This window comes from Zosterops lateralis (assembly GCF_965231275.1).
Source record: "Zosterops lateralis genome assembly, chromosome: 3".
NCBI classification, from domain to species: Eukaryota; Metazoa; Chordata; class Aves; order Passeriformes; family Zosteropidae; genus Zosterops; species Zosterops lateralis.
Genome location: NC_139764.1, coordinates 56825785 through 56852587, shown reverse-complemented (window position 1 = coordinate 56852587; position 26803 = coordinate 56825785). Strand labels below are relative to the sequence as shown.

The 26803-nt window shown below is 39.0% G+C and overlaps 2 protein-coding genes across 4 annotated transcripts in view; one reads left to right on the top strand and one right to left on the bottom strand.

Annotated features, from left to right (window-relative positions):
• Positions 1-919: 919 nt before the first annotated feature.
• LOC310907480 (plasminogen-like) lies at positions 920-24533 on the top strand. 2 transcript variants are annotated; one of them, XM_083857715.1, is made up of 19 exons: positions 920-1023; positions 3550-3685; positions 4702-4808; positions 7854-7968; positions 8818-8957; positions 9590-9707; positions 9846-9964; positions 11299-11461; positions 12059-12189; positions 12922-13087; positions 13850-14016; positions 14959-15107; positions 15792-15885; positions 17428-17548; positions 18284-18358; positions 18704-18844; positions 19911-20017; positions 20856-21001; positions 21779-24533. In XM_083857715.1, exons 1-19 carry the CDS (start codon positions 975-977, stop codon positions 21938-21940), a joined length of 2406 nt encoding a protein of 801 aa, XP_083713841.1. In that variant the 5' UTR covers positions 920-974; the 3' UTR covers positions 21941-24533. The 2 variants fall into 2 exon arrangements, with proteins under 2 accessions (XP_083713841.1, XP_083713840.1); XM_083857714.1 differs by having other exon boundaries at positions 9587-9707.
• The window catches only part of SLC22A3 (solute carrier family 22 member 3), a 30028-nt gene continuing 25762 nt past the window's right edge, over positions 22538-26803 (bottom strand). The window contains exons 12-13 of one of the 2 annotated variants that reach the window (XM_083857716.1): positions 24517-26803; positions 22538-24482 (exon numbers count right to left, since the gene is read on the bottom strand). Coding sequence is in view for 1 of the 2 variants with exons in the window: in XM_083857717.1 (XP_083713843.1) it covers positions 26746-26803 (58 nt within the window). In the remaining variant the exon portion in view is untranslated. Of the gene's footprint in view, positions 24483-24516 lie in introns of those variants that run through there. The other variant, XM_083857717.1, reaches the window with a different exon arrangement.

Here is a 26803-nt window from a genome sequence, read left to right as displayed (position 1 = left end):
AAGATTTAATTGCATGGTCCAGCAGTGTCCATTCAAGTCTGTTCTCCCCGTCCAGTATTCATCCTGCTCCTGCCTCTATTGAGTCACTGGCACATTTGATTCAATAAGTTTGGAAGCAATGCCAGAGAGTTAACATGCAAGAGAAGCCAGGAAATGGTGCTGCAGTGCAACTTTTCCAAGGTAAAGGCTGCTTGGGAAATGCAGAGTGAGCTGATGTTGAAATCAGGATAGCACACAGATGAACAAAGTCTGACACCCTCGCTGGATGAGTTTGTGCATGCAGAGTGAGGTTAAATGTCTGGTAAGGAAGAACATTAAATTGCTACCTATGATTCTTGAACTTAATGTTTAAGGTTTAGAGTATCCTCTTAAATCTAAAATTGAAATGAAGTTCAAATTAAGTACTACACCCAAATAGAAGAAAAAAAATGAAAGTGCTAGGTCAAGGAGACAGCAGAAAATGAATTCTTTAATAAAATAGTAAAATTAAACTATTCTGCAGAGTTAATATTATCTGAATCTTATAGCCATGCTTACCATGAAATTAAATAGAAGTTGCTCCTTATAAATCAATACAGGTATGCGTGTCTGAATTTACTATTGGGACTCTAATGTCAAGAAAAATTCAGATCCTGCCTGGACACATGATTTCCCATGATTTCCAGCAACATTATTCCTGTCTTTTCTCTAGCAGAGAAAGACCCAACCATTAGAGAACAAAACGTACCCTAGAAAACAAGAAAGGGCCTTTGCATTTAATAGCATCCAGTAGAAATGATTGAATCTGATTTGGTAATCCATCCAATTCAAGGTTGTTTGAACGGCCACACCATGGCAAGGGGGGAGCAGCACGGGAGAATGATTAACTTAATCCTCCTGCCTTGTTTGTTTGATGCTGCCTCACTCCAGTGGGAGTCAATAAAACTTTGAGCAGCGACACACACAACTTCCAGCACCCGCCAAGCTGGCCCAAAATGGGGATTAGCAGAGCTGCCTCTCTCCTTCTGTTCCTTCTCAGCTCAGGTAAGAGTCTTTTGCCTTCTTCTTGCCTAGGTGAAACTGGGGCCAGACACTTACGAGCTCCATATGATGAAGGTAGGTCCCCAAATTCCTGTGTCACAACTTCCCTGGATGATAATGGATTTGGAGCTTGCTGGCCAGCAAGAGCTGCTGCTGAATAGAGTGAGAGCTTTCGGTGCCCAAGGGTTGTGTTCATTAGAGACAGCAGAAAAGGAGCAGCCTTGGTCTCTGCATGGGCAACTAATGGCTCCCAGCAAGCATTTCCCATGGCCGGAGACAGGGACACCCTTGGGAAGCAGTCTGTCAAAGGCTTGTACAAAGGCAGGGCTCCCTCTGGTTTCAGCAGCCTTTTATCTTAGGTTTGGGGATTTTTTCTATGTTGGTGCCAGCTACTGTGATCCTTACGCTGATTGCTTTAAGGTTTGTTAATACTTGTACAAAACACAATTGCAAAGGAAAGGAAAGCTTGTTCTACACACTGTAGTTTTAGTCTTTTTCATAACCACATTCTTAGCAGTGTTTTTTTTTTCATTCCATGTGATAGGGAGACCAAATCTGATCAGGGTTAGTTTCTGTAATATTTTTGGTATGAAAAGACATTTTTGTGGAAGATGATACCAAAATTTTTGAACACACAAGAACTGAATTGGGCTCTTTAGATGTATTTATATGGGTTTCATACATATGAATATTCCCTGTCCTGAAAACCTTAAACTCCAATGAACTGTGAGATTCAGACCACACTTCTTCTTGCAGGCATCTGTGTAACCACCTAATATGTTGTGATTGCAGTAAAAAGTACAGTTATGAGTGTGCTAATGCATATCTAAAGCTGCAATAAAATAAGCAGTTTACATGTGCAGTTTTAAAACATAAGAAAAGGTAACAGTTAGGAAAATATATGGGTAGATTTTAGCTGGAAATATTATAGACATTCTCCAACATTAAAAAAACCCTGTTATTTAATGCTAAAATTTTTTATCTTAGTTTAAATTATAGTTTCTAAGCCTTGTTTTTGCAAAAGAACAGCCTCAGTAAAATCAAATACCATTCTCAATTTAGTAAGAATTTATATGGGGGAGAAAAATATACAATTTAGTCTTTCATCTGAAATACTATACTTTTGCTTGCAAATCCTTTATCAAAAGGTAGCAAATATTTGCATTTCTGAATAAGATAGCAATACATCTTTCTGGGACTGTAAAATAACACAGGTATAGGGAAAATGGTAGCATAAAAATTTACTGCTGTTATACTCAGATTGCATATTTTCCTTTTGTTTTCCTTAAAGTATTATGCCTTGCCATGTAAATATAACAGAAAAGGGGAAAATATTTTTATTACTCAAATCAATTATAACCCTGTTAATATTTCTAAAATCAAATGTTGTAATAATAATGATGATGCAAAACGTCAAAACAGAACAGAATTAAGTTTGCATGGAAGCTGTACCATAATAGGTATTCTTTGCTTGTTTTTCTTTTCCTTGTGGAAGGCATTGCAGCATCCCTATGATATTGTCTTTAACCTAGTTTAATGTTTTGTCTCAAAACTCATTTCTTCTCAATGTTTTTGTTTTGAAATAACTAGTGGAAATTTCATTGGACTCTTTTTCACTTATGCTTTTGTTTTCCAGCAGCTATCCTTTTCTTCCATGCACACTGCTAAAGTAACTGTCAACTTTTAGGGATGAACTCTTCCCTTGTTTAATGCAGAAAAAAACCCTTCAGTAACTTGTATGCTTTTGCAGTTGTTTGAGAGGAAGCATAATTTGGTTCTTCTCCCTATTTCACCAGCTTCAACTTATAGATGCAGAATGATCTTGGGACAGACAGGGATCAGAGAAAGTGAAGAAGTTCCTCTCTGCAGCATGGCTGTTATTCCTGAGATTCCAGTCATGGTCTGGTTCATCCCCTGTCTGCCTTTTATTCAGCGATTGCATAAGGCCAGGCACAAAAACACAGAGCAGGACTGAGATGTCCTGCAGTGACCAGGGGCCAGGGGGTCTGTCTGGGGTTGAAACCCTACAGAACAGGTAATAACTCCCAGAGCCAAATGTTCGTCAGAAGGGTCACATGCTCCACTGATAAAGAATTTGTAAAAATCATAGGACTCATGCAACTCCATGACCCTGCAGCTGGAAGTCATGAAAGTTACTGTGCTATGCACTAATTCTGAGACTGCAGAGGTGTAACAGAAAAATGCTAAATGCCAAAGTCCTTTACAAGGAGGACTGTTCCTGAACACTTTTTGAGTTTACCATTAAACATAGCTGTACTTTTAAGTATCCTATGTATTTGACACACAGCTGTATCCCAGAGGTTGTTAGATGAATTTCTCTTACACTGGGTTTTCAGTAATGCTTTTACCATATCAGGATGGCATTTTAGATTTACCCATTACCCCAATTAGTCCAGCAATTAAATGATGATGTCACATGACTGGGTGATAAAGAATTTAACATGAGAGTTTGAATTAAATCAAATCATCATTCACTTTCACTCCTTTCTCTCTTTTTTTTCCTTTCAGTGCAAGGAGGCATCCTAGATGGCTATGTGAGGACAGAGGGAGCTTGGTTGCTCAACCCAATGAAGCAAGTTTATAGAGCAAATAGTGAAGAAGAATGTGCAGAGAAATGTGAAAATGAAGATAAGTTTGCTTGCAGGTAATTTCCATTGGTTCCATCATATATCTTTCATTGCAGGTGATGGAACAATGCACCTTTTTTATCAACAGTCTGAACTTCCACAGGTTTCCTTTATGACTGTGTGGACATTTGAGGTTTGCTGGAAAAATGAAAAATGTGTAGAAACAGAATGTCTGGGACATATAGGTGAAGACATAAGAAATAGGGTAATTAAGAAAGTTATGTTGAATGCTTCAGACCTTAATGCTTCAGACCAATCTGTTCAGATCAATACTTCAGACCTGTTATCCCACCTTAGAGGTGGATTGGGCCATGCCCCTTAGTTGCTTCCTTACACGCAAATTTAACATTACTGGCAGCTTAATTGGTTTGACTCAGGGTAACAGCTTTCCTGGCATGGATCTACCCACTGAATGCCATGCTGCTCATTTTTTGGTTCAAAAACCCAGCTGTAGCAATTACTTAGCCTGTCAGAAGGTTTCCTTAGATGTTATTCTAAAGGCTACACCATCTGCTTCAGTTTTGCAGTTTGCAGCCTAGGCACTTGCTGAAAAGACAAAAGGCTATGACTTATAAAGTGCTTATAAACTCTCAGAAGAGTCACCACAAAATAATTTAAGGTCCTGGACTGTGTTTTACCTGCTCCTTGGCAACGGCTGCATATTGTGGAATGTCTCACTCCTTGACTGACCACTAACATTTCTGAAGTAAGGTCAAGGTGTTTGTGTATATATCCCCTTCAACATGAGGTCTCTTGAGCCTCTGGCAGGTTGTAAACCTTTTATCCCTTGTTCTAATTTGTTCTTGTAGCTCCCTTTCAACCTAAGTTAGATATGAACACTCAGAAGTGAAAATCACCACTGAAAATGTGATAACTGCAATACTCAATGAGTTGAAAATATTTCTCAGTCTTAAGTATCACTGAACTGTAGTGTTTTATAAAATGACAAGTGAATATTCAAAAATGTTGTCAGGAAAATAAGCATTTATTCAGTATTGTTTCTTACATTGCTCTCTCCTCTTCATTTCAACAGGGCCTTCTTATTTACCAGTAAAGACCAACAGTGTTTAACATTGACTGAGAACACCAAAACAGCAATGGTATTCAGAAGAGCAAATGCAGTTCTTTACGAAAAAAGAAGTATGTCTATATCTTTTTTATATTATTGGACTGTGGTTCAGATAAAAATTATCTATTTTTATAGTATTTGTATATTGTATGACGTTCGTACTCTTCAGTTAATTAATTTGGTGACATTTTTATCCTATTCTTATTTTATGGCATAATTAATTGACATGGTGAATTTTTGTGCTCCCCTTTTGTACGTACTTTATTTATGAATATTTTCCTCATAGATGAGGATTATTTGACAGAAGTGGTCTCTAATTCTTTCTGAAAATAGGAAGTGTGTCTCTGAGAAATGGCAGCTATCCAATTTTTTATCCTGTTTCAAAAATTATCACCTTACGCCAGATGCAAGGAAACAATTGGGTTTTAAGACCATCTTTGGATTACATTATGGAGCATAGAGCTCTTGCTATATACAGGGAAGAAGGAATGTGGTTTATTTTTAATGTAACATAAATTTCATTGTGCTGCTCCCTGACTTTGGCAACACATAAGGGAGAAAAGATCTCCTTAGGGATCATTCAGACATAAGATAATATGATAAACTCTGAATAGAATTATTTCTGGTCTGTGTTAAATAACTTCATGAACATCATGTTTTGCCATTTGCTGATTTGTAACTTTGAAAAAAAACATTAACACATTTGAAAATATTCAGAAATTGGAAACTATATGATCTCAAGGCTTTGGTCTCCTTCAACAAGCTAAAATGAACCAGGTTCTCAGCTGCTGAAAGTCATGAAGTGGTTTTGCTGGGCCAGTTTCTAAGCAAAAGGCAAGCATCACAAAAACTAGACAGTAAATACCCATGAACTCCAGAGAACTGCCTTCTTTACTTCTCTCTTGACCTGCCCTTATCCCTCCCTGTGGGATAAGACAATGCTGTGTGTATAGCAGCTGAAGGGGGATTTTGGACAGTAGTTCAACAGTTTTAGCTGGATTGCAGCCAAACATCCAAATGAGATTTTGTTCAGGCACTGTGGATATAAGAAAGTAACTTTTCACAGAAGGGTGAGTAAGTAGGGGGCCACATTGCCCAGAGAGGTTGTGGAGCTTTCACCCTTGCAGATATTGACTGGACACGGCTCTGAGCACTCTCACCAACCTTAGAACCTGAATGTGCTATATCTGGGCTGTGGACCAAAGGCAACTGAGGGTCTTTTTTAACCTAATAGTTTCTGAACCCTTTGGACAGCTGCATTTTTTCTGTAGGTAATTTCATGTTTAGAACATTAGCACTTTCATTATACACAGAAGCAGGTGGGAATTTCCATAAATCATAAGTAATCTCCATAAATCATTAAGTAATACTTAGAAATCTTCTGCAGTTGCTATTTAGAAAGAAAATTGAGTAATCAATTGAGTGATCAATTAACAAGTAACAGAGCTAAAAGACTGAATGAGTAAGTTACATATAAAAAATCATATTGGTTTTGCTTACTGTGATCAGGAGCTAGTTTGAGATTTTGGTTTATTTTTGAGATATCCCTTGGATTTACTGAGGTTAGAACCTGGTCCTGCAATACTCATTGGGGATTTGTTACTACATCTTTTGAGGCCATAGACATGTGTTTTAGTTTCTTGAAATAACAGAACCACACCACTAAAAGTGTGAAAAACTGTTGTTTGAAAAAATGAAAATTTCCAAAAATTGCCCCTCTACCTGCAGAAACCAAAAGATGGACCTTGTATCATAAACATCAAAAACACAACCTACTGTGTATGTGTCAGATGGTGCCTGTGTTGCTCATCTTTTGATTTGCAGTAATGTTTTCAGTCAAAGCAATGACTCAATGAGACCCAGATGCTATTTATCAATGCATCATTGTATTTATCATTTTATCATTAAAAAAGGGATGACAATTACTATAAAACTGACAGTTTCAGAGGTCATTTTTTCTATAGTACGTGCTATACAAGAGAAAATTAATCTTCTCTGATTTACCATAAAAGTATTTAAAGAATTTAAAGAATTAAAATGATTAAAACTGCATTTGGGAATTGCTACCTACATATCTGTTTGTGAATAGTTAACCCAAGGGACATGGGCTGAGTTTGGGGATCAGTTAGTCATTTCTCATCAGAAAGGAAAAGCCCTAAAGGTTATATAAACGGTCAAAAGTTTACAAAACAAGAAGAGTCAACACCTGACTGATTCAATGTTCAGTAATTGAAGGGTTTAATGTTATTTTATTGCAAAATTGTTTGAGGGATCCAAATGGCTTCCAACTAAAGTTTCTGGAGTAAACTTGCCTCTCTATATACCTTGAAATAAAAGCATGCCTAAAGGTGCATCTATAAATTCAGGTCTAAATTATATTAGTTCTTTTCACTTTGGGCAAGACAGGTCTGTGTAAAATGGCATTATTTCTCCAGATTTCTGTTAATCTTCTGCTCCTATGTCAGATTTGGTACAACTCTGATGCTGAGAAAAACTTGCAAAACTGAGTCTTTGCAAATGCTCGGTTTGGACACTACTTAAAGACACTGAGACAAACCAGGTCATAACCTAAAAGACAGATTACTTCCCTCGGGAAATGGTAAATGAGCTTCCTACTAAGTTCTCTGAGCCAGAGGATGCATTGCCTGACAGTGACTGTCCCTAAACTGCAGCTGTCTTGTCTTCAGCTGAATTCAGGTGACTGTCTGTAAAGATTTGATTTTGATTACTGTGCACAACTATAATAATCTCATAGGAGATAAGAAAAAGATAATGTGCTTCTATTTTGTTATAGTATCTATTTAAATGTTTAAAGCATATTTTAATATTTAAATCTACTGTGAGCTTTCCGAAGTAACTGGGCTGTGTTACACTTATTTCTCTGGAATTCTGGTGTAGAACTTTTTTTGCTTTCACATGCATTTTTCAGTCCCAATTAAGTCAACTTACATATCAGTTAACTAGCAGGGTTTTACAATGTAAAATGTCTAGTTTTAAGAACCTAAAAAAGTCAAAATATCATCAAACATATTTAAGTGCATTAGCATAAAAATGGATTTTGTATGTTAGAATCCAATGGATATGTCATGATACTGATTAAGCACATACCATTTCAGTTTATCTTCTAGAATGCAAGAAGGGAATAGGAGTGGATTACAGAGGAACAGAAGCCAAAACTCAGAAAGGTGTGCGGTGCCAGAAGTGGGCTGATAATGCCCCACATAAACCAAAGTAAGGTCTTTTCCTATCTGTTTATATGCTTTTCTGAAATTTTGTCAAGCCATACATATATGCTCATTTGTCTTGTAAGCAATTTTTGGTGTTAGAAATCTCCTTATAAAATATTTTTCTGTATGAATCTAGAATAAGATAATTCCCTAATCTGAGTTGTTACTCAGGGAGCTCTAAGTGGTGCTGCATGATCAGTAGAGACACTGTCAGCCTTGGCAGTCGCATTTAAATTTTACAGTCTTTACATGAGCAAAACACTAGACAGAAACATCTGGTTGTGCTGAAATCAAAATTTTTTCAGTAATCTCACCAGAGCAAGAACAACTTCTCTTGGCCAAAGGTATAACATGTGGCAGACGAGGGAAATAGAGGTGCTCAATTTTATCAGTGAATCCACAACTAATAAGGTAGTATTTCTTGTATTTAATTGAAAAATACCTAACTGGGTTTACTTAGTACCCTTCTATTCAGAAGCTATAGCATTCAGGTTACAGAGGACTCTCACATTTCAGCAATATGTTCTCATTGCACCTCCCAGGGAACATATCCCAGAGGAAACAGTTCACTACATGCCACATGGTACCTTGACTGAACAATAACTCCTGGAAATAATAGTTGAAGAAAATGCAAGTATTAAAGGCATAACTGGCCACAGAGGCACTATATTTCCTGAAGTCTATCATTGTAGCACTTCTAACACTTCAGCAATGGCACACAGTAACATTTAGAGGCCCTCTAAAAACCAACATCTACAAAATTGTCCTCAGATAAAGATTTTATGTTTAGAGTCCTCAGCTGAATAATTGGGACACTTTCCTTATTCTGTAATCTCATTTAATTCTGTTCCAGTTACACACCTGAAAAATATCCCAGTGCAGGACTAGAAGAAAACTACTGCAGAAATCCTGACAAGGATGAAAAGGGACCCTGGTGTTACACAACAGATCCTGATACCAGATTTGACTACTGTCACATCCCAGAGTGTGAAGGTCAGGATACACATACTGACTTCTTTCCATTTTTTGCAAGATGTGTTCAAGAATGTGAAGTTATTCAGATACTTTTATTTTCAATTGAGCATTTGCTTCAAACTTGAATTTAGTTCAACATGAAACTTTCCAAAACATTTTCAACATCAAGAAGGAAGATATCAAAAGAGCCTGATAACAGCTATGCAAAGTCTTTTTTTCCTCTAGATAAAAAAAGGCATATGGGTGGATTCATATATCATAAAGTTAGAATTGAACCCATCACAGCTGCTAGTGCAAACTGTGCGCAAAACTAGTGCTAAACTCAATAAAATGTGACAGTAGCAAAGCACAGAATTTAAATGATTTTTAATAGATTAAATTTAGCTCTTTTAAAGTCTGCAGTCTGTAATTGGTTTGCAGTCTGTAATTGGGTTTTTTTAATGGAATACTACAAATATAATCAACTAGTTAAAGTCATCTACACAAAGAAAATAAGATTTTACTTTTCAAAAAAAATTATTGTACTTCAGCCTTGAGGTTTGATCAGGCTCTTGTGCTTCATGTGAGATGAGTGGGAATGTTTCTGGACCATTTCATCAGGGGCAGTCTGTCTGTCTCTTGTACTTAATTCTGCTTTGTTCCTACAGTAGAGTGCATGCACTGCAGTGGAGAAAACTACCATGGAGTAGTTGCAACAACAGTGTCTGGGTTTGTGTGCCAGCGCTGGGACTCCCAGGAACCTCACTCCCATGGATACCTCCCAGAAAAGTGAGTCAGGTCCTGTGATGGTCTCTTTATCATCAATGGTGGGCTGAAGACCACCCTGAACCAGACAGGATAATTGTTACAGCTATTAGTAGTATAACTTAAAACTTAAAACTTAAAAATCTTATTTTTCTAATTCAGTTTTCCAGAGAAGGATCTGAAGAATAATTATTGTCGTAATCCTGATGGAGAACCTCGGCCCTGGTGTTTCACTACCAGTCTAACTAAACGCTGGGACTATTGTGACATTCCTCGTTGCAGTGAGTCTGACTTCTAGACTTCTTCCAGTCAGTGGTGCAAGGATCTAGAACAAACAGAAGAGATCCCAGAGATAAAGAAAAGTATAAAAGACAGCTGAGTTTTATCTGAAAGAAAAAAATTAATCACTTTCAAATGAACCTTTGATAGCTTTATTGAGGCTAGACATTTCTGTCATAGGCATTTCCAATGGTTTTGTCTGGAGGATATCTCCCTTCCTTGGTGTGTTTTTTTACGACCAATTTCTGGTGTTTCTTCTGATGTTCTTCTTTTGATGTCAACTTTCTTCCTTTTGTTTTGCTCTTCCAAATGATTTCTCCACCTTTTAAGTTTTCTTTTCCCCTAAAGGCCTGTCCTTGCCATTTTACTTTTCCTTGGGACTTCTCACTAGACCTCATCCTTGCTCTCTCTCACCACTCAGTCTGTCTATCTTACACGTGCACCTGTCGGTATCACTGATGGGCCTGACGCTTTCACCCCAGTTCCCTTCACAGTATTACCACTTGCTCACTTTCCATCTCTGTTCTGATGAGACTGCTAGCACTGTTGTATCCTGACTTTTGTATCCTGTATTCTATCCTGGCTGCTGTAAAAGAGGCAGATGCAAATGCCGTTTGGCAGCCTGACTGCTTATGAAGAACTCAAAATGGGAGAAAGTTGTGAAAGATATCTTTAAATCTTTGCTGTAGGAATACATTTCACATATTGAGCAGGTGTTTCTATATAAGGGAAAAAGTTTCAGCTTACCTAAACATATAAGGAAACCAAGCTAGAAAGTTCTGTGCCCTTTTCATTTGCATTGGCTCAGTGCCTGCACAGAGGCACTGATTGCATTTTAGAAATGTACCTCAAAGCCTGTTGCCAATTTCCTTGGGCAGGCTTCCAGGTGGCCCACCTAGACCATTGAGTACTAAAGAGGCTGCACAAAGAGCTCATTTGCTTTTCTGAGACTGCCTTGCCAGTGTCAGAGTTCTCTGCACTGTGTTGGACTTATATTCCTTTGTTTAATGACGTTTACTATTTTCTTCTTTTATTAAAACCTTTTATTTTACAAGGTATGTCCAGAGAAGTCATCTCGCTATTATTAAGCCATCCTGAGAAGTGCAGGACACCCTCAGAGACTTGATGCATCTTCACGTGTCTCATTCCATCCTGGACACGTGCAAGGCTGTATTACTCTGCCTTTCAGACTTTTCAAATATTTTGATATTTACAACTTACCTGCAAAGAAATCTAAAAAGCCCACTTAATTATAAAGTTCAGAGTGGTTTCTTGGTTTAGTTTTTTACTATATCTACAAGGCACTGATTTATTTCACTTCCTTTTCCTGTAACAGCAACACCCCCACCACCTCCTGCACCAGGGCGTCAGTGTCTCTCAGGAAGAGGAGAAGACTATCGAGGCACCGTATCTGTTACTGAATCAGGAAATACCTGTCAGCACTGGAGTTCTCAATCTCCCCACAGGCACGCTCGCACTCCTGAAAACTATCCCTGCCAGTAAGTGAAACTCCTCTGTTATTCAGTGTCCATGAGAAATACCAAGTCTCAGAATCACTTCAGTTTTCTTTATCTATATTGCACCGTTCTTCAGTTACACACCAGCATTCATCACCTGCTGGATCTCGTATTTTCAAACTTTTCATACATTTCTTTTTATTGACTACTTTGTTCTTGAATACTGGTGTCTCCTCTTCTGACTTTCAAGCTCTGCTTGACTGTCTTTTTCCCTCCTCATTTCATGTTTTTACTGTATGGTTGCTCAGATGAAACCATGGGATGTAAGAATGGTACAGTTATGATGTTTGCTTGAGGCTAGATTCTTTCACCCTAGATTCCTTCTGCTGTGCTACTCTGACCTCAAAGTACTACAATCTATTAATTCATCCATCAGCTGAGCAGGTGTTGGGTTTAGCACATCCAAAACACCAGTGAATTGCAATTATTCGTGTAACAGATCTTATCAGTAAATGGAAGCAGCGGTTACCTACCAGTAAATACAACAGTAAACTGTTGGCGGCAAGAAATTCTCCTTTTGTTCATAACTTCTAACAGATTTCCATGGGAGACTTTTATCAGTCAAGTTTTCTGTTTTAGGGGCCTAGATGAAAACTACTGCAGAAATCCTGATGGTGAGCAGAGGCCATGGTGTTACACCACCAACACAACTGCCCGGTGGGAATATTGCAACATCCCTTCCTGTGATACTACCAAGCCAGAGGCCCCTGGTAAGAACAGAAGACAAGTGGAAGTGAAGGGTCACCATGGTATATTTTGAAAAGTCTTGTGTGACTCTGCTCAGTTGCTTTGCTGTGTCCAGTTGAACTCCTGGGTCTGATGTGTAGCCCAGGCTGGTGGGCTCAGTGTGGCAGAGAAGTACAGATTTTAAGTCAGCTACTGACTCAGATCAGGAAATATTGCAGTAACAGAAGTCTTTTCATTTTGCCCAGTGGTGGCCACCTCCACTGACATATTTATAAATGCTTCATGGGAAGTTAGTTAGCTTTACATGCCAGTTCATTAAAAACTGAGTCTGTAGTAAAACCTAAGATAATTTAGGAACACTGAACCAAGACTCCATAGAAAACAATGAGGAAAAAAACTCACCTTACACAAGGTAGTCTTGTTCCACACGTGGGTCTATGGCAAAGACACAGATAGCACCCATCCTGAAAAAAAATTTGATCCATGTGAACTATTTGGCTTGTTATCTGAAATAAATCCCCATGTGTAACAGTAAAATGATGTACAAGTGCTTTTAACCTAGCATGTAATGCAATTTTTGCAAACATCTTTTGAAATCTTCCATTTGATCTACTGTCTGAGAAGGATTCCATTACAGAGAGCATGCTGTGGTGGTCATTGAAACACTCTGGCGTGTTTTCTGTTGTTTTTCTGTGCTCAAGTGCAAATGTCAAAGTATTAAGATGCAAGAGATTGGTTTCTATTATTCACTGCAGATGTTGATGTGCCTGAGCAGTCTCAAGTTACGGAGGAGTGCTATCAGGGCAATGGGGTGACTTATCGTGGTACAGCTTCTTTCACTGTCACGGGAAAGAAATGTCAAGCTTGGAGCTCAATGTCACCTCACCGGCACAACAAAACAGCAGAGAACTTCCCAAACGCGTACGTGTATTTCCCATTTCCAGGTTTCGCTGGACAGTGGTCATTCATGAACTTGTTTTGATTTGCATCATCATTGCACAACAATGATTATAAAGCTGAGAAGGGAGTGTATTAGATAAAAGTAATCCCTTCCTTTTCTTCTTTTTTATCATGGAAACATTTTTTATTAAACTCATCTTGAAAACACCCATAGTTGCCACTATTATACTTTACACTAATTAAGCTTGTGTTTCTACATTTCTTCTTAAGCAATTAATAGTTGTCATAAATTTTCCCTCATGCTGAAATGAACTGCTTCTATGCACTAATTCGTTCATGAGTTCAAGTCTTTGCTTCCTAGTCTACAAGTCATTAAAACTTTGAGGAAGGGATAGATTGTTTTCTTATTCCTAATATTTATCACTTATTTTTTCCAAAATGCAAAAAACTATTTCTTTTTAAAAGCTATTACCTTATTTGAAAAAATAAAATTAATTATATCTTTGCTATACATATATGCATTTACTTATCTGGATTTTTAAATTACATTCTACCATAAGTGTTAATCAGTGAATAAGTATTTGGCGTATTTAAATATTCCACATATTTGTTCTGATTTCTTTCTGCTGCAAAAACAATTTCAATTGGCCATGACGGAATGTACATGATAAATCATGTTTGCTAACTGCATAGCAGATCTGCTCTCTAAAATGTTCTTTTGAGCTCTCCCCTGGGCAGTGGCATATAATAATGTGATATAATATAACATGTTTACATTTGTAGGGGCCTGAGCCAAAATTACTGCAGAAACCCAGATGCCGACAGCCGTCCATGGTGCTACACCACCGACCCCAGTGTGAGGTGGGAGTACTGTGACCTGAAGAAGTGTGATGGCCAAGGGACACAGACTGTACCTAAGCCTCCTCAGACAACAGTGGAAACAAACCCTGGTGAGAATACTTTCAGCTTCCCCACAAATGCTCATAACCAGGAAGCTGGTTTTTATGGAAACATCTTCAAGGATTTAATGAGGATGAAGTACAGGAAACTCTGAATAAATATATTTAATATAGTCATGTATCCACTCTCTTAATTTTCTGAGCATTTTTGTAGAACTTTATAGCAGGGTTTCTGCATTAGATTTTAGACTGATATTGCATATTTTACCTGCTACCTCTGGCAATATTGGAAAGGCAAGGAAGCAGATGGCTACTAGTCTCCACACTACTGTGGGAGGGCAACTTTGACAATCAATGACAGAAAATGGAGCAGTGATGGCATTTTGCTGACACCTACCTGCTCCAAAAGTCTTTTCCTGTGCCATGCTTTCACATTTCTAGGGTTCCATTTACCATCAGAGGACAGATGGCTTTTTTTTTTATTCAGTTCAGACGCAACTCTATTATGCAGTAGATGGTTAGAGTATTGCAGCTTTTTTTTTTTTTTTTTTTTTTTTTTTTTTTTTTTTTTTTTTGCTATGACACATTTCACTGTTTAGAAGGTTAATAATTTTGGCTGAATAGATATTATTGTTTTTTTCCTATTGTGAAATGTGGCATTGGACAGATATCACGGTCTGCAAGGAAAATATTTTTTGAGTGAATGGTCTTTGTAGTTGATTTCTGGAGTCATGAGGGATTGACTGAATGTAAGCTTCTTTGATTTATGACTTTTGTGATCATGAAGAAAACTTCTAAGATGCAAGGAAATTAAAAATATTGTTAGTCATCCTTGACACTATGTAGCCCTTCTTTCTTCTTCTACATAATAAGTAGGACGTGTAAATTGCAGAAGTATTTCCTCAAATTTATCTCTGCTTCACTGCCATCAAGTATGGATGTAGCCCAACAGCTCACCGCTAACAACCATTTCCTTTCCTCCGTTTTTCACAGAGTGCATTACTGGAAATGGTATTGACTACCGTGGCACAGTGGCAAAAACTGCAAGGGGCAGGACTTGTCAAGAGTGGAGTTCTCAGAGGCCTCAAAGCCACGACTATTTCACTCCTACAACTCATCCAAATGCAGGCCTGGAAAAAAATGTAAACAACTGTTCCTTTAATACTTGTTGCCATTGAACTTTGCCTGTCCTCTCCTTTTTTCTAAGACATGGGATGTGTTTCAGGATAGGGAAGGGAACTAGAAAAGATACCTGGTAGCATGCAGTTGTGTGAGGTGTCTGTGCTGAGCAGAGATCAGTCAATATGCCCAGGAAAAACCTAGAGAGTGATTGAGCTGGCCAGCACCTGCATGAGGGTGAACACTGCAGCCCTGCATCACCACAGGCATCATCAAGTTGAGCAAGAACAGCTTACACAACACTCACTTGTCCCTGGGTCATGCGGCCAGAGAGGATATGAAAAGACCTCAGGAGTGATCCTACTGCTCCTATTAACTGCAGGGAAAGCAGGAGTAGATATTTTCTGTGCTTTAGAAAGCTTCATCCAAAGTCATGATCTCCTGATTTTTGAGACCTCAGAGATCCAAGGTTGCCCTAGTGAAGCTTACTGTCTGAAGACAATTGAAGAAGTCTGATCATCCTTTTCCAAACTCACAGAGCAAATAGAAAAATGAAATAAATTTTGACAAAAGGAATTGGAAATAACTTATAAGGATGGAAATAAAAATAAAATTTCCCAGATTTAATTTAATTTAATTTTGAAACTTTAATTGCTTGGCCTTTTTATTCCCTGGTTAATAGCTGGTGCCTTTATTCTTTGTTACAGTATTGCAGGAATCCTGATGGAGATGTGAATGGACCTTGGTGCTACACAACAGACCCGAGAAAAGCCTGGGAGTACTGTGACATTCCCAAGTGCCGTAATTATTCCTTTTAAGACTAGTCTACCTTTCTCTTAAGGACAACATGTCTCCCTTTCCTGTACCTTTTTATAACAGCTGGAGAATACTCTGTGATTAGTCTGAAAGACTGATCTAAGTGCAATAGATTTAGATTAGAAATCAAGGCTCTTGGAAAGTGATGTTCAAGGTCTCTGTCTGAAGGCTTGAGATTGGTCTTCCTTGAAAGCCCTAAGTGCACTACAAGATATAGAGGCCACTGAATCTCATGGGGTTTTGCCATGTGTTTCTAAATGGGCAGTTCCAGCAAAATTTTTCCCTGTACCAGCCTAATCTCCTGTCACTGCGCTGTGTGTGGTCTGGCTGAACAAGGCATGCTCTTATACCAGCAAAATTTTTGCACTCCCTGCTTGTGTGGCTCTGGTTCTGTTCTGGATGATAATCACATTGTCCCTCCTCTGATATTGTACCATATCTGACGTCTGCAAAATGCATCTGACCCTAAATGTTTAACCAAATGCCCTTTGTCTTTGTTAGTAGTAATCAAGCTCTGTATGAGGTAGTGCAACAATGATAAACTTTTATAACATTTTAGTTTCCAGTCCTTTCATGTCTATCAACAACAAAAACTATGCTAGGAAGGGAGGTAGCTCTCGAAAGAAGAGTGACTTTCTTGCTGCCTTATTCCCTCAGCAGTGAGCAGAAGAAAATGTGCTCAGATAAAACCCAAAAATGAGTAAACAAGAAAAAGATAGTTGTTGTATACACACTGGAGCTGTGAAAGTAATACTGCAGTGAATGTGTTGGGCTGGGACTCTTAAAAAAAAATCATATTTTCACATGACTATTGTATTCTATTTTGATGATCCATTTCTTCTTTAAATTAATACTGTTTTATTGTTGAGATGGTAATCTAAAGAACAGAGGAAACATGGCTTTTTCCTTTAATTTCATTAGTTAGCTCTTTTTGCTGACAAAATTCTAAATTCTGTGTTGATAAGAGTCAGTTCACCAAGGCCACATATGAACTACTTTTTCTAATACCTCGTAGACATCTGAAGTGCCAAATGATCCTAAGATAAGAGTTGACAAAATTTTGTTTCTCAGAGAACATTAGAGTCATTAGAATTTCACATGCTGTACCACCAAGATTAGTTTAAAACATCTTCCAGTCCAACTTCTACACTGCTGACGTCCATAAGAGCCCATTTAAGAATGCTGGGAGAATTTATTTCTTCTTTCTCTCACTTTTCCTCTCCTTCCCATTCTGTTTTTGTTTTGGGTTTGTTTTTTGTTTTTTATCTGACTGTAGAGCTACCCATGTGTAATTTGCTGGCCACTGACAACTGCATGTGACAAAAAAAAATTACTAGGCAATTTTAGGTGTTCCAGATGAAGGTAACCTAACAAAATATATGTGATGTATTGTGTAGAATTACTTGAAGAGGATCAAAAGCTGGAGTGACAAATGTAACAGGTTCACCTTCTAGTTTACTCAATTCATAGTGAATGTATAACAAATCGCTAAAGTTCCTTATAGTGATATTTTTTCTTATTCTGAAGCTCCTCCTCAGTATGAATGTGGAAAAGCCAAGTTCAGACCAAAACTGTGTGCTCAGAGGATTGTCGCAGGGTGTGTTTCACATCCACACTCCTGGCCCTGGCAGATCAGTCTCCGTACCAGGTATTGTTATTCCCCATCACATTAGACTCTACATGCAAAGAAACCTTGCCTCTCATACAATGTTACAGTAAGTGGTTTAAGCATTCTAAACTTGATTTCAATTTAAAAATAGCTCAAAGCTAAACATTGTGTGTGCTATTCTTAAAGAAGGTCATTTGGACAACCAAGAGTGCTCTGTTTTGTGACAAATAGGGAGATGATCAATTGTTAATTGTTAATTTCAAAAACATTTTCAGTAGAAGGCAGAACGACTTCAAACCTGTCACTATATTCTACAATAGAATCAGTTTCCAATGAATAAAAGCAACAGTATGGCTAGTACACCTCTTGATCAGTCCTTCCATGTAAGTATTTGATCCTACTGGCAAAATTATTAATAACACTGGCAATCAAGGCCAATTGAAGAGCTTTATGACTGTGATTAGACCTATAAAAAGTCAAAATCTCTAAAATAGTGAAGCTCACTGCACACAGCATTTTTCAGTAATAGAAACGTTGACTAAGAATTAAGATTTAGGTGTTTTCATACAAGGCCTCCTAAAAATGTCCACGGAACCCTACTGTCACTGTAAGGAACATTATTCAAGGAAAGCAAAACATTTCTTAATGAAACTGTGGAATAATATCTTTAGTTTATAAAAGTACACATTAGAAATATTACCTGATAAATTACAGTAGGATTAACTTCCCCATCTTAAACCACTGCCCTTCTCATGACTTTTTGCTCTATTACAGTTATGGCCTGCATTTCTGTGGGGGCACTCTGATAGATCCTCAATGGGTTCTTACTGCTGCCCATTGCTTAGAAAAGTAAGTATCTGTTATAGTCTGCACTAGCAACTTCTTACACAAGATAGAAAATAACAAGAGAAACAAGAGACCCAATAACCAACCCAAGCTGATTGCAAACAGTTTGCAACCAGTTGAGAATTGAGCCAAGTCTATTTGTCATTCATTTAAGCTGAATTTTGACTGTAAAACAGAGTCACAGTGATGTCTTCTGCCAATTTGATTTCATGTGCCATTATAAGGGATTACGTTTACTCCAAAGCTGGCTATCTGCCTTTGATAGGACAAGGTGCTCAATAACATTGTAAGGGATCTCTGTTCTGGTTGTGTATTCATCAGCTCACCATGTTCAACCATTTCCAATAGGTCCTCACGACCAGCTGCATATAAAGTGTACCTTGGATTACACAAAGAACAAGCGACAGAGTCGTCAGTACAAAAACGTGATGTAGAGAGGTTGTTCAAGGAGCCACAGAGAGCAGACATTGCTCTGCTCAAACTGCGCAGGTACCTTTCCACCTGAAGCACTCCTTTGTTCAGATGGGACAAGATGACTAAAAAGTGGTAGCTGGTGTTGTACAAATGAGTGTTCCTGCACACTCTGTGTTCAATTAGTGATTTGATCTTTCTTCACTTTCTGGAGAAGCTCCAGGGTTTCAGAAAGGGAAAGGCTGCCTTTCAGAGGGGAGGAGGGCTAGGGACAGTTAGGCTGGAAGTGCACTGGGTGTCACTGCTGGAAGGTGAGGCAGTGGCAGCAGAATAGGAGGAGGTAATGTCTAGAGGGTGCTTTCAGTCTGTATTTCTACGTGCTTGTACCTTGATAAGGTAATGATGATTGAAACCTGCAGTATTAGCATGATGATGTATGCTGTTTCCATGCTGTGGTGGGGAGATTTCCTCTTCCAGCAGGGCTGGCCAGTGGGCAGGCAGAATTTGGTGTAACGCCCATTATGGCCCTTCTTGCATCTGTTTTCATTCATTGGAAATGCTCTCTGTGGAACTGTGCAATCAAAAGGAATTTGTCCATGCAGCTGCAGGCAGATGTGAATATGTGGTGCTTGGGCTTTCATTGCTGTGGCTGCAGTGCATGGCCAAAACAGATGCGGGGTCAGCTTAAAAATGTGGTCTTCTAAATGAGTTTCAGCTGCACCCAAAGGCAAGTCAGATGGTCTTAAGTTCTGTTGTGTGCTAAGTATCCTGACAGAAAGTGATTTAAAATCAGACTGGATGCAGAAAGAGCAAGCTAGGTGTTAAATGCCACTAAATCGTATCCTTTTTAATAGTTTGATAATTAGGTTCTGTTAGCTATGTATTAGCCTAGGTAAAAGCATTCTCCTGGATGAATGTTGGTTCTTTTTATGTCATTCTCAATTTCAGATTTTTCTCTTTTGTATATCATTTTCTGTGGGTTTAGAGCCTGAAAAACAATTTTGCATGTCAGAAATAAACCTTAACTGAAACTAAGGATTTAAATGATAAAAGGCTAAATATATTAAAAAAAAATCTTTTTAGAAACCTGAAGGTAGTATTAAATATAATTGTGCTAATGATTGTTCTTCTTTGTTCATTTCAGTCCAGCAGTCATTAATAATCATGTAATCCCAGTTTGTTTACCAAAAGAAAACTCTGTGTTAGGAGGAAGAGAGGAGTGCTATGTGACAGGCTGGGGAGATACAAAAGGTGAGACAGCATTAACACGTTTTAATGCTCCATGTTTGCAGACTGGTATATACTTGTATCCAAAGTGTGCCCTCTCTTGTGCCCCACACAAGCTATTGATGAAAAATGTATTTCATCAAAGTTCATCAGCTGCTGCCAAATTTTCCACTGTCTCTCTCTTGACACTGTTTCTCCTAAATCATCCAATGCCATGTAAACTGAAACCCCCAAAATAGCTGCTACAAGAGGAGAAGCAGAGCTAAGGAGTCACTTTTCTCTCAGTCCATATGCTTTTCTCAAAAATGAGCTTTTGCCCAATTGGATGAAAAGTTTTTCTAGATTTAGGTTAATTCTTAATCACATAAATGTGAGTTTGCTTATTCTCTTGAGTGATTCCTCCTCCCAACCAGGCTGGTTCACTTCTCACACAAATAAAACCCTCATTTTCAAAACCTCCCACTCTGTCTTCGTTGAGAAGTGCATTGGTACCTTCTCTGCCTCCTTGCCCATCATGCCATTTTCAACTGTTTGCTTCCCACCTAATTTCTTCCACAGAAAATTCAGATATAGGGAAATGAAATGGCTTGGGAATGACTCCCACAAGTATCTGTGGGTACTGGATCCGCATGGATGTGCTGTGAGAACAGGAAGCTCAATGGTGGGTGGTAGAGGGTGCTAAGTACCATAATACTGATAATGCTTACTGATTTTGGTATATCTTCATATTGTGCCTGGGAAGTGTGTGCACAGTGCACACTATGCTGATTTTACTGCTTATCAATATCCTGATATTTGTGGTTTGTGAATATGATAACTGCCTGTCATTCATTCTTTTTTGGTTTCATTTTCATTTGTAAAGGTACTTCTGGTAGTGGCTACTTAAAAGAAACTGGCTTTCCTGTAATCGAGAATAAAATATGCAACCGCCCTGAATTTCTGAACGGTAGAGTTAGAAAACACGAGCTCTGTGCTGGGAATATTCATGGTGGCACAGATACCTGCCAGGTAAGAAAGTCTGTGAGCATCAGTCAGTTGTAAGCACATTCAGATCAAATAGGGCATTGCTTCTTGGGCTATAGAGGCCCAGAATTATCTTCAGGATACTGCCACACCTCATGGTATCTGAGCTGAAAAATGCCCATGTATTCGGCTCTTTCCTTGCTCCCTTGGCTGCTGCTGGGAAGGGGGGCAATTTTTCAGATAAGTCTGAACTCCAGAGCACATGGTAACAAGCAGCTGCACAAGTCAGGAGTATGGAAGCCAACTTAGAATGACAAAAGGTCTGATTTTCTTTCCCCAGACCCCCTTGCTAGCCTCAACCAGATTACCTCCAATGTCCAAGCTAGCGCAGTTAACAGCATCTCAGTTAGCAGTAAGGAAGGTTGCAGTGGAGCCTGTCATGCAGGCAAAACAAGGGCCAAAGGAGCTATGAATTTCCAAGTATCAGTGCCACTGGATCATCTAGTAACAACAGGAACCCATGAAGAACTCAGAAAAGAGACTGAGGGAGGAAGCACAATTTGAGTTAACAAGGGCAATCATATTCTTTCTCAATAAATCCCCTTACTTCAAAAATAAATGTAATGCCTGGGTGACATGAAGAGGACTTTACAAAAGTGTTCAACAATATGCATAGAGAGCTCCTGCCTTGCTAGAATTCCAATGTTTTCTTATAACTACTGTGTCCTTTGCATGTAGGAGGTACTTCTATTTCTGTGCCTCCTGTGGGAAGGCCACATGTGTCTGTCCAAGAAGGAGTCATCCTGTTCTTTCACTCTTTAGGGCGACAGTGGTGGACCTCTAGTCTGTCTGGACCAAGATAAATTTGTCCAACATGGAGTCACCTCTTGGGGTCTTGGCTGTGCCCAACCCATGAAACCTGGTGTTTATGTTCGAGTCTCCAACTACGTTCGTTGGATCAAAAGTGTGATGGAAAACAACTGATCCTGGGTATGGACTGCCCTCTCCTGGAAAGCAGCATGCACGTCAGAAATACAAGATTCCAAGTGCAATATTAATACAATCATTCTTAAGAAAGCAAAATAAATATGATCATCCATTTTAAATTGCTGTAAATTAATATTCATTGCCAAGAAGCCCCGCTGACAGTCTTCTTTCTATACCCTCTTTCTGTATGCTCTATGATTTGTTTGCTATGTCAGACGAAAGACTTACCCACCTCTGAAATACATGTTAAAAATCCCAAACTTAACTGTAACAGGACCCCTGTATTTTTGTATTTTACTAGCTCTGCAATGACATTTTCTTTTAAGGCCATCATTTTCAAGATGTTGTGCTTCTAACATATGAAGAAATGGGAATACTTTTTATTGTCTATGAGTTGTCTGAACCTATTACCAACTTGATGCTGCAAACCAAAGAAGAATCTCACAGTACATGTCTTATATGTCTATGAAATTTTATTAGATATATTTGATAGCATTAAATACATGGAATGGGGAAAAAAAAAAAACAAGGAGACACATTTGGTTTGTGTTTTTATATTTTAAATCATCATGGAAATACATCTGTCAGCAAAAGTATAAATGTTGCACCAAAGATATAAAACAGTGAATTAAAAAACAGCCTCACCCAGAAGGTAGTCCCTAGTAAAGAAAAGAAAATAGCTATCAATAGTTACCACAAATAGTGACAATACCTCTACATATTATAAAATTGTGTTGTCCATAGTACCCATTTATTTCTTTGTATAACATTATCTGACTATGTAATTGTTAGATGTACATTTTTCTCCTCTGAAAGAAGATTACATACACATCTGGTTATAGGGAGTATAAGTTTAACTCTTTCAAAATGCTTCCAGGGAAATCTTGACTCATGCTTGCGAAAGTGTAAGAATTGCTGACTATGAACTCCTGCTCACATCCTGCCTCTCTGGCATAGAAACCAGGGAGCTCCCCATAGGCATCTGGAGACCCCCAGCTCTGCAAGGGGTCCTTCTGGCATCCCCAGGGTGTGCTGAGTCTATTCTAAGTAACACAGCTGCATCCTGGGGAGGGATTTGTCTTGTCTGTTGTCTGTACCCCCAGACAAGCCAAGCTGCACATAATTTTAAAATTTTCTTTATTTTTTTGTGTGCTTGTGCATGCAGAAGGGATGTGTTATCCAAGCATCCTAGGAGTTTTTGGTTTGGTTTGGGTTTTTTGTCCTATTGCCTCAAAGGGAGATGAGAATTACTAAGCATAGTTAGGTTGCAGGGTGATTTCTGAAGCTTCTACATCTGGAGTCTGGTTCTGGGAGATGAAATCATCTCAGGGCATTGCCTTCCTGAACAGGAGCAGCTGTGATAAAGCACACACCACCCACCTCTCTGGTCAGAGGGAGTCACTGAGCCCAAATACCCTTCTGTATATTTTCCATATATATTCACTTTGGTCATTAAACCAGCCAAGAGTTTTGTACAATGCTTCCCTGACAACAGAAATTCTGTGTTGCAGCTTGGACTTTGATTTGTTAAGCTCTTCAGATGTAAACTCTTGAAGGCATGGCTAATACCTGGCTTGTAGATCGAGAAACCATTGGCCCTGCTCTCCTTGCCAAACTGGCTAGAAATTTCTGGATATGCCTGAGTGGCCACAAAACTCCTACCTCATAACCCTTCAAACAGTGCAAGTTGTGATTTTTCCTTCTGCAAGACTGTCAGTGGCAATAAAAATTGCCACTTTTTGTGGTAACCATTTGCACAGACTGGGTAAAGTAACCCAGCACATGTGGTGGCAGTGGCACATTTGACCCAAAATAGCACTTTCATCTGTTTGTTGGTCCAAGAAACCTCTTTGCCAACAGGGAAAACACAGCTCGGTTTCTGAGGTCACATTGTTCATGTGCCTTTGGTGATGGTACGGTGACCTTTTGTCTCTTGTGTCCCTCACATTTTTCACTGTGCCTCTGGAGGATACACATGCAGGACAATTGTAGCTGACAGAGTTCAGGCCCTCGTTGAAGAGGTGCCTCTCACAGAGTGAGCTGCGTCACAACACCCACTTTAGTGTCCACACATGCCTCTTAGGAGAACACTGCTGTGCCTCCTGAGAAGCTTGTAGGTCTTCCCAGTAAGTATTAAGCTGTTTGAGACACATACGAGTTTAGAATAACTTTTTTTTAAACAAACAGCCTGTCCTGTGGATTGCATGCCCATGTGCATCCACCTCCATGCAGCTGGTTTTGCCTGGGGCTCTCCCTTGCTGAAACTCTTTGTCTGGTACCACCACCTCATCTGCCCTCTCTCCTCCACAAGAGTGTAACCCCAGCATCACCAAACCACTGGTCATACACCACCTTACATACCACTGCACCTTCAGGGAGCAACACAAAAGCACAAAGTTTCACAGACATGGAAGGAGTTTTCAACTTACAAAATCCCTGTTAGCACAGGGGCAATTACCAAATACAAACTCTACCTGAAATTGCCAAGCACTACTAGATCAGAAGTCAAAACATACACATAGGCCTTTTTTCTGCCATCCTTAAAAAAAAAAAAAAAAAAAAAAAAACAAAACAAAACAAAAACAAAACACTTTAAGAAATAAATATATTCAAACATCTGACACGGCCCCAAGCCATTTTACCTACCAAAATTTATCACTTATATTATCTTTAGAGCAACACATAATGCTATGCAAAACAAAGCATGATCTGAAAGGAGGAAACAAGCCTTTGCATCTCTCATTTCTCAACGTGTTTTAGTTGTCCACAAACTAAAGAAACTGTCAAATATTATTTACATTTATTTGGAATGTTGTAGCTTTAAAAGATCTCTGCAGCCTTTCACAAGCTGACACCAATTTAAAAAAAATATCACAAAGAAGAAACACTAAATGGAAGAGGGTGGTTCAGTTTGTCCAGCATCACATGTGATCACTTTACCCTATGAATCACTTCCAGTTCAGGGCTGGTCTCTGCCAGCCAGCCTTGGGCTATTGTCTTCAGCTATCCACAGATTTTATTGGTCTAGGAGCAGTTTTCTCCTTGTAGCAGTAGCTCCAGTTTTGTGTGGTGTCTTCTAGATTAGTTGTATGTATTGTGAGATGTTCATTTAGTTTCATATCTCTAAGTCATTACTGACTTTTGCTAAGCATACCTTTGACCTTTACTATGCCTCAGAGTAAGTCAGAAACAGCCTTGAAAGACAGGCCTTTATCACCAACTGCCTAAAGTGTGCAAACATTAGGCTGGGATTATTATTAAAGGTCCTGTTTTCCTCCAGAAGGGCTGGTGATAAGGGCAGTTGCTGGGAAAAGGCAGGGAGGGTTGGGAATTGTTGAAAAGCACAATATATTCCTCACCGTAGGAAATCCTGCTGTTCTTTTAGGATGGTGAGACTGGAGCAGTGCTCATTCATTTTCACTGACTGTACTATAGTGCTACTGATTTGTGGTACGAACCTTTCAAACTCATTTGCTTATGCCAAACATGGGGTTTTGTGAGCTTATAAGGTCCTTTACAACATCTCACTGACTTTCTTTTATTTATTTCTCTGTTGGTAACAGGATACCTTTTGAATGCCACGTCTTTTCAAGTCCTTCCCTGCAAGGAGTGTATTGTTCACCAGTCAGTGGCCAGGACACAATTCTTGATGAAGGTCATACAAGAGAAAGGAAAGGCAGTCTGTCCTTAGAATCTGCTGAGCCAGAGTTATTCTGTTACATGTCAGCTTCAAAGGACCAATTAACACTTACTTCCCTCCATAACCAAAGCTCCTGGCTTATCCCTGCCCAAGACAGCTTGACATCTCTGTCAATCACCCCCAAAAATTATCCCCAAGACAGAAAGATGACAAATAGTGATAATGAACAGAAGACAGAAATCACAGGTCATCTTGGCAGTGGTGAGGGTGAAGGAATTCGGTTTGTAGGGATGGGCAGAGAGCATGACTTGCAAAGGAAAGAAATCAGGATGCCCTTGAAATAGGTGTTTGAAAAAGCATTCAACAGAGGAGGGCATGCAGAAGCCCTTCCCTTGGAGATATGAGGGGTGTCACATGAATCCCAGCCGTGTCTGGGGAAAGGCACTAATGGGCAGCAGGACCCATCTGTCCTGCAGAGCTAATGCCCTGTGCAGGGTATGACAGCTACATAAAAGCCTGGAAAGGTGAGGGGCACTGCTTCCACATTTCAGAAAGCCCTTTAACAAAGAGGGAAGCAAGGCTTTTGTTGAAAAGGGTCCCTGTGGATGACAATCAGACCAGAGAGAGGTTCATTCTCGGGACACACACTGCTGATTTCCATCCCTCTCAACCAAGGAAAGAGTCAGCCTGATCAGTACTCTCCCTCTTTAGCCATCATAACTTCTATTGGTCCAGATTCTTCAGGGGCAAAGGAGGACAGGTTAAAATAGTCATCTTCTCCTCCTCAAATCTAAATCTTAAACAAGCACTACCGTTTAAATCCTTCCCACACAAATGTAAGTCCTAACAAAACAATAAACAAATGTCTCAAATAGATACAGAAATAAATACAAGGTCACTGAGCTGGACATTTTATATTTTTAAAGCTGTTCTGCTCTCTATGGAGAACGACAGTCCCTTTTTGCAAACAGTATATTCAGGAAAAAAAGTATTTATTCCATATTCATAGAAAAATACGCTACTTGTATTAAATGTCCTTGTGCTTAGAAGGAGAACATGAAGTTTAATCCATATTCTGCAGCAAATTTTGAAGTGGTGGCAGGTGGAGAACAAATTCCCAGTATGGGAACAAAGTTCTTAGCTCAGTGCTGTCCTTCAAAAGTCAAATATAAGAGTTGGTGTCCCGGTGTTTCCATTTCTTGCCACATTTTCCAAAATGA

Coding starts and splice junctions, on each gene's coding strand:
- LOC310907480 (XM_083857714.1), top strand. CDS start 975: ATGGGGATTAGCAGAGCTGCCTCTCTCCTTCTGTTCCTTCTCAGCTCA. Junction 9,965..11,298: donor TTGTGACATTCCTCGTTGCA/GTGAGTCTGACT, acceptor TTCCTGTAACAG/CAACACCCCCACCACCTCCT. Junction 17,549..18,283: donor CAGATCAGTCTCCGTACCAG/GTATTGTTATTC, acceptor GCTCTATTACAG/TTATGGCCTGCATTTCTGTG.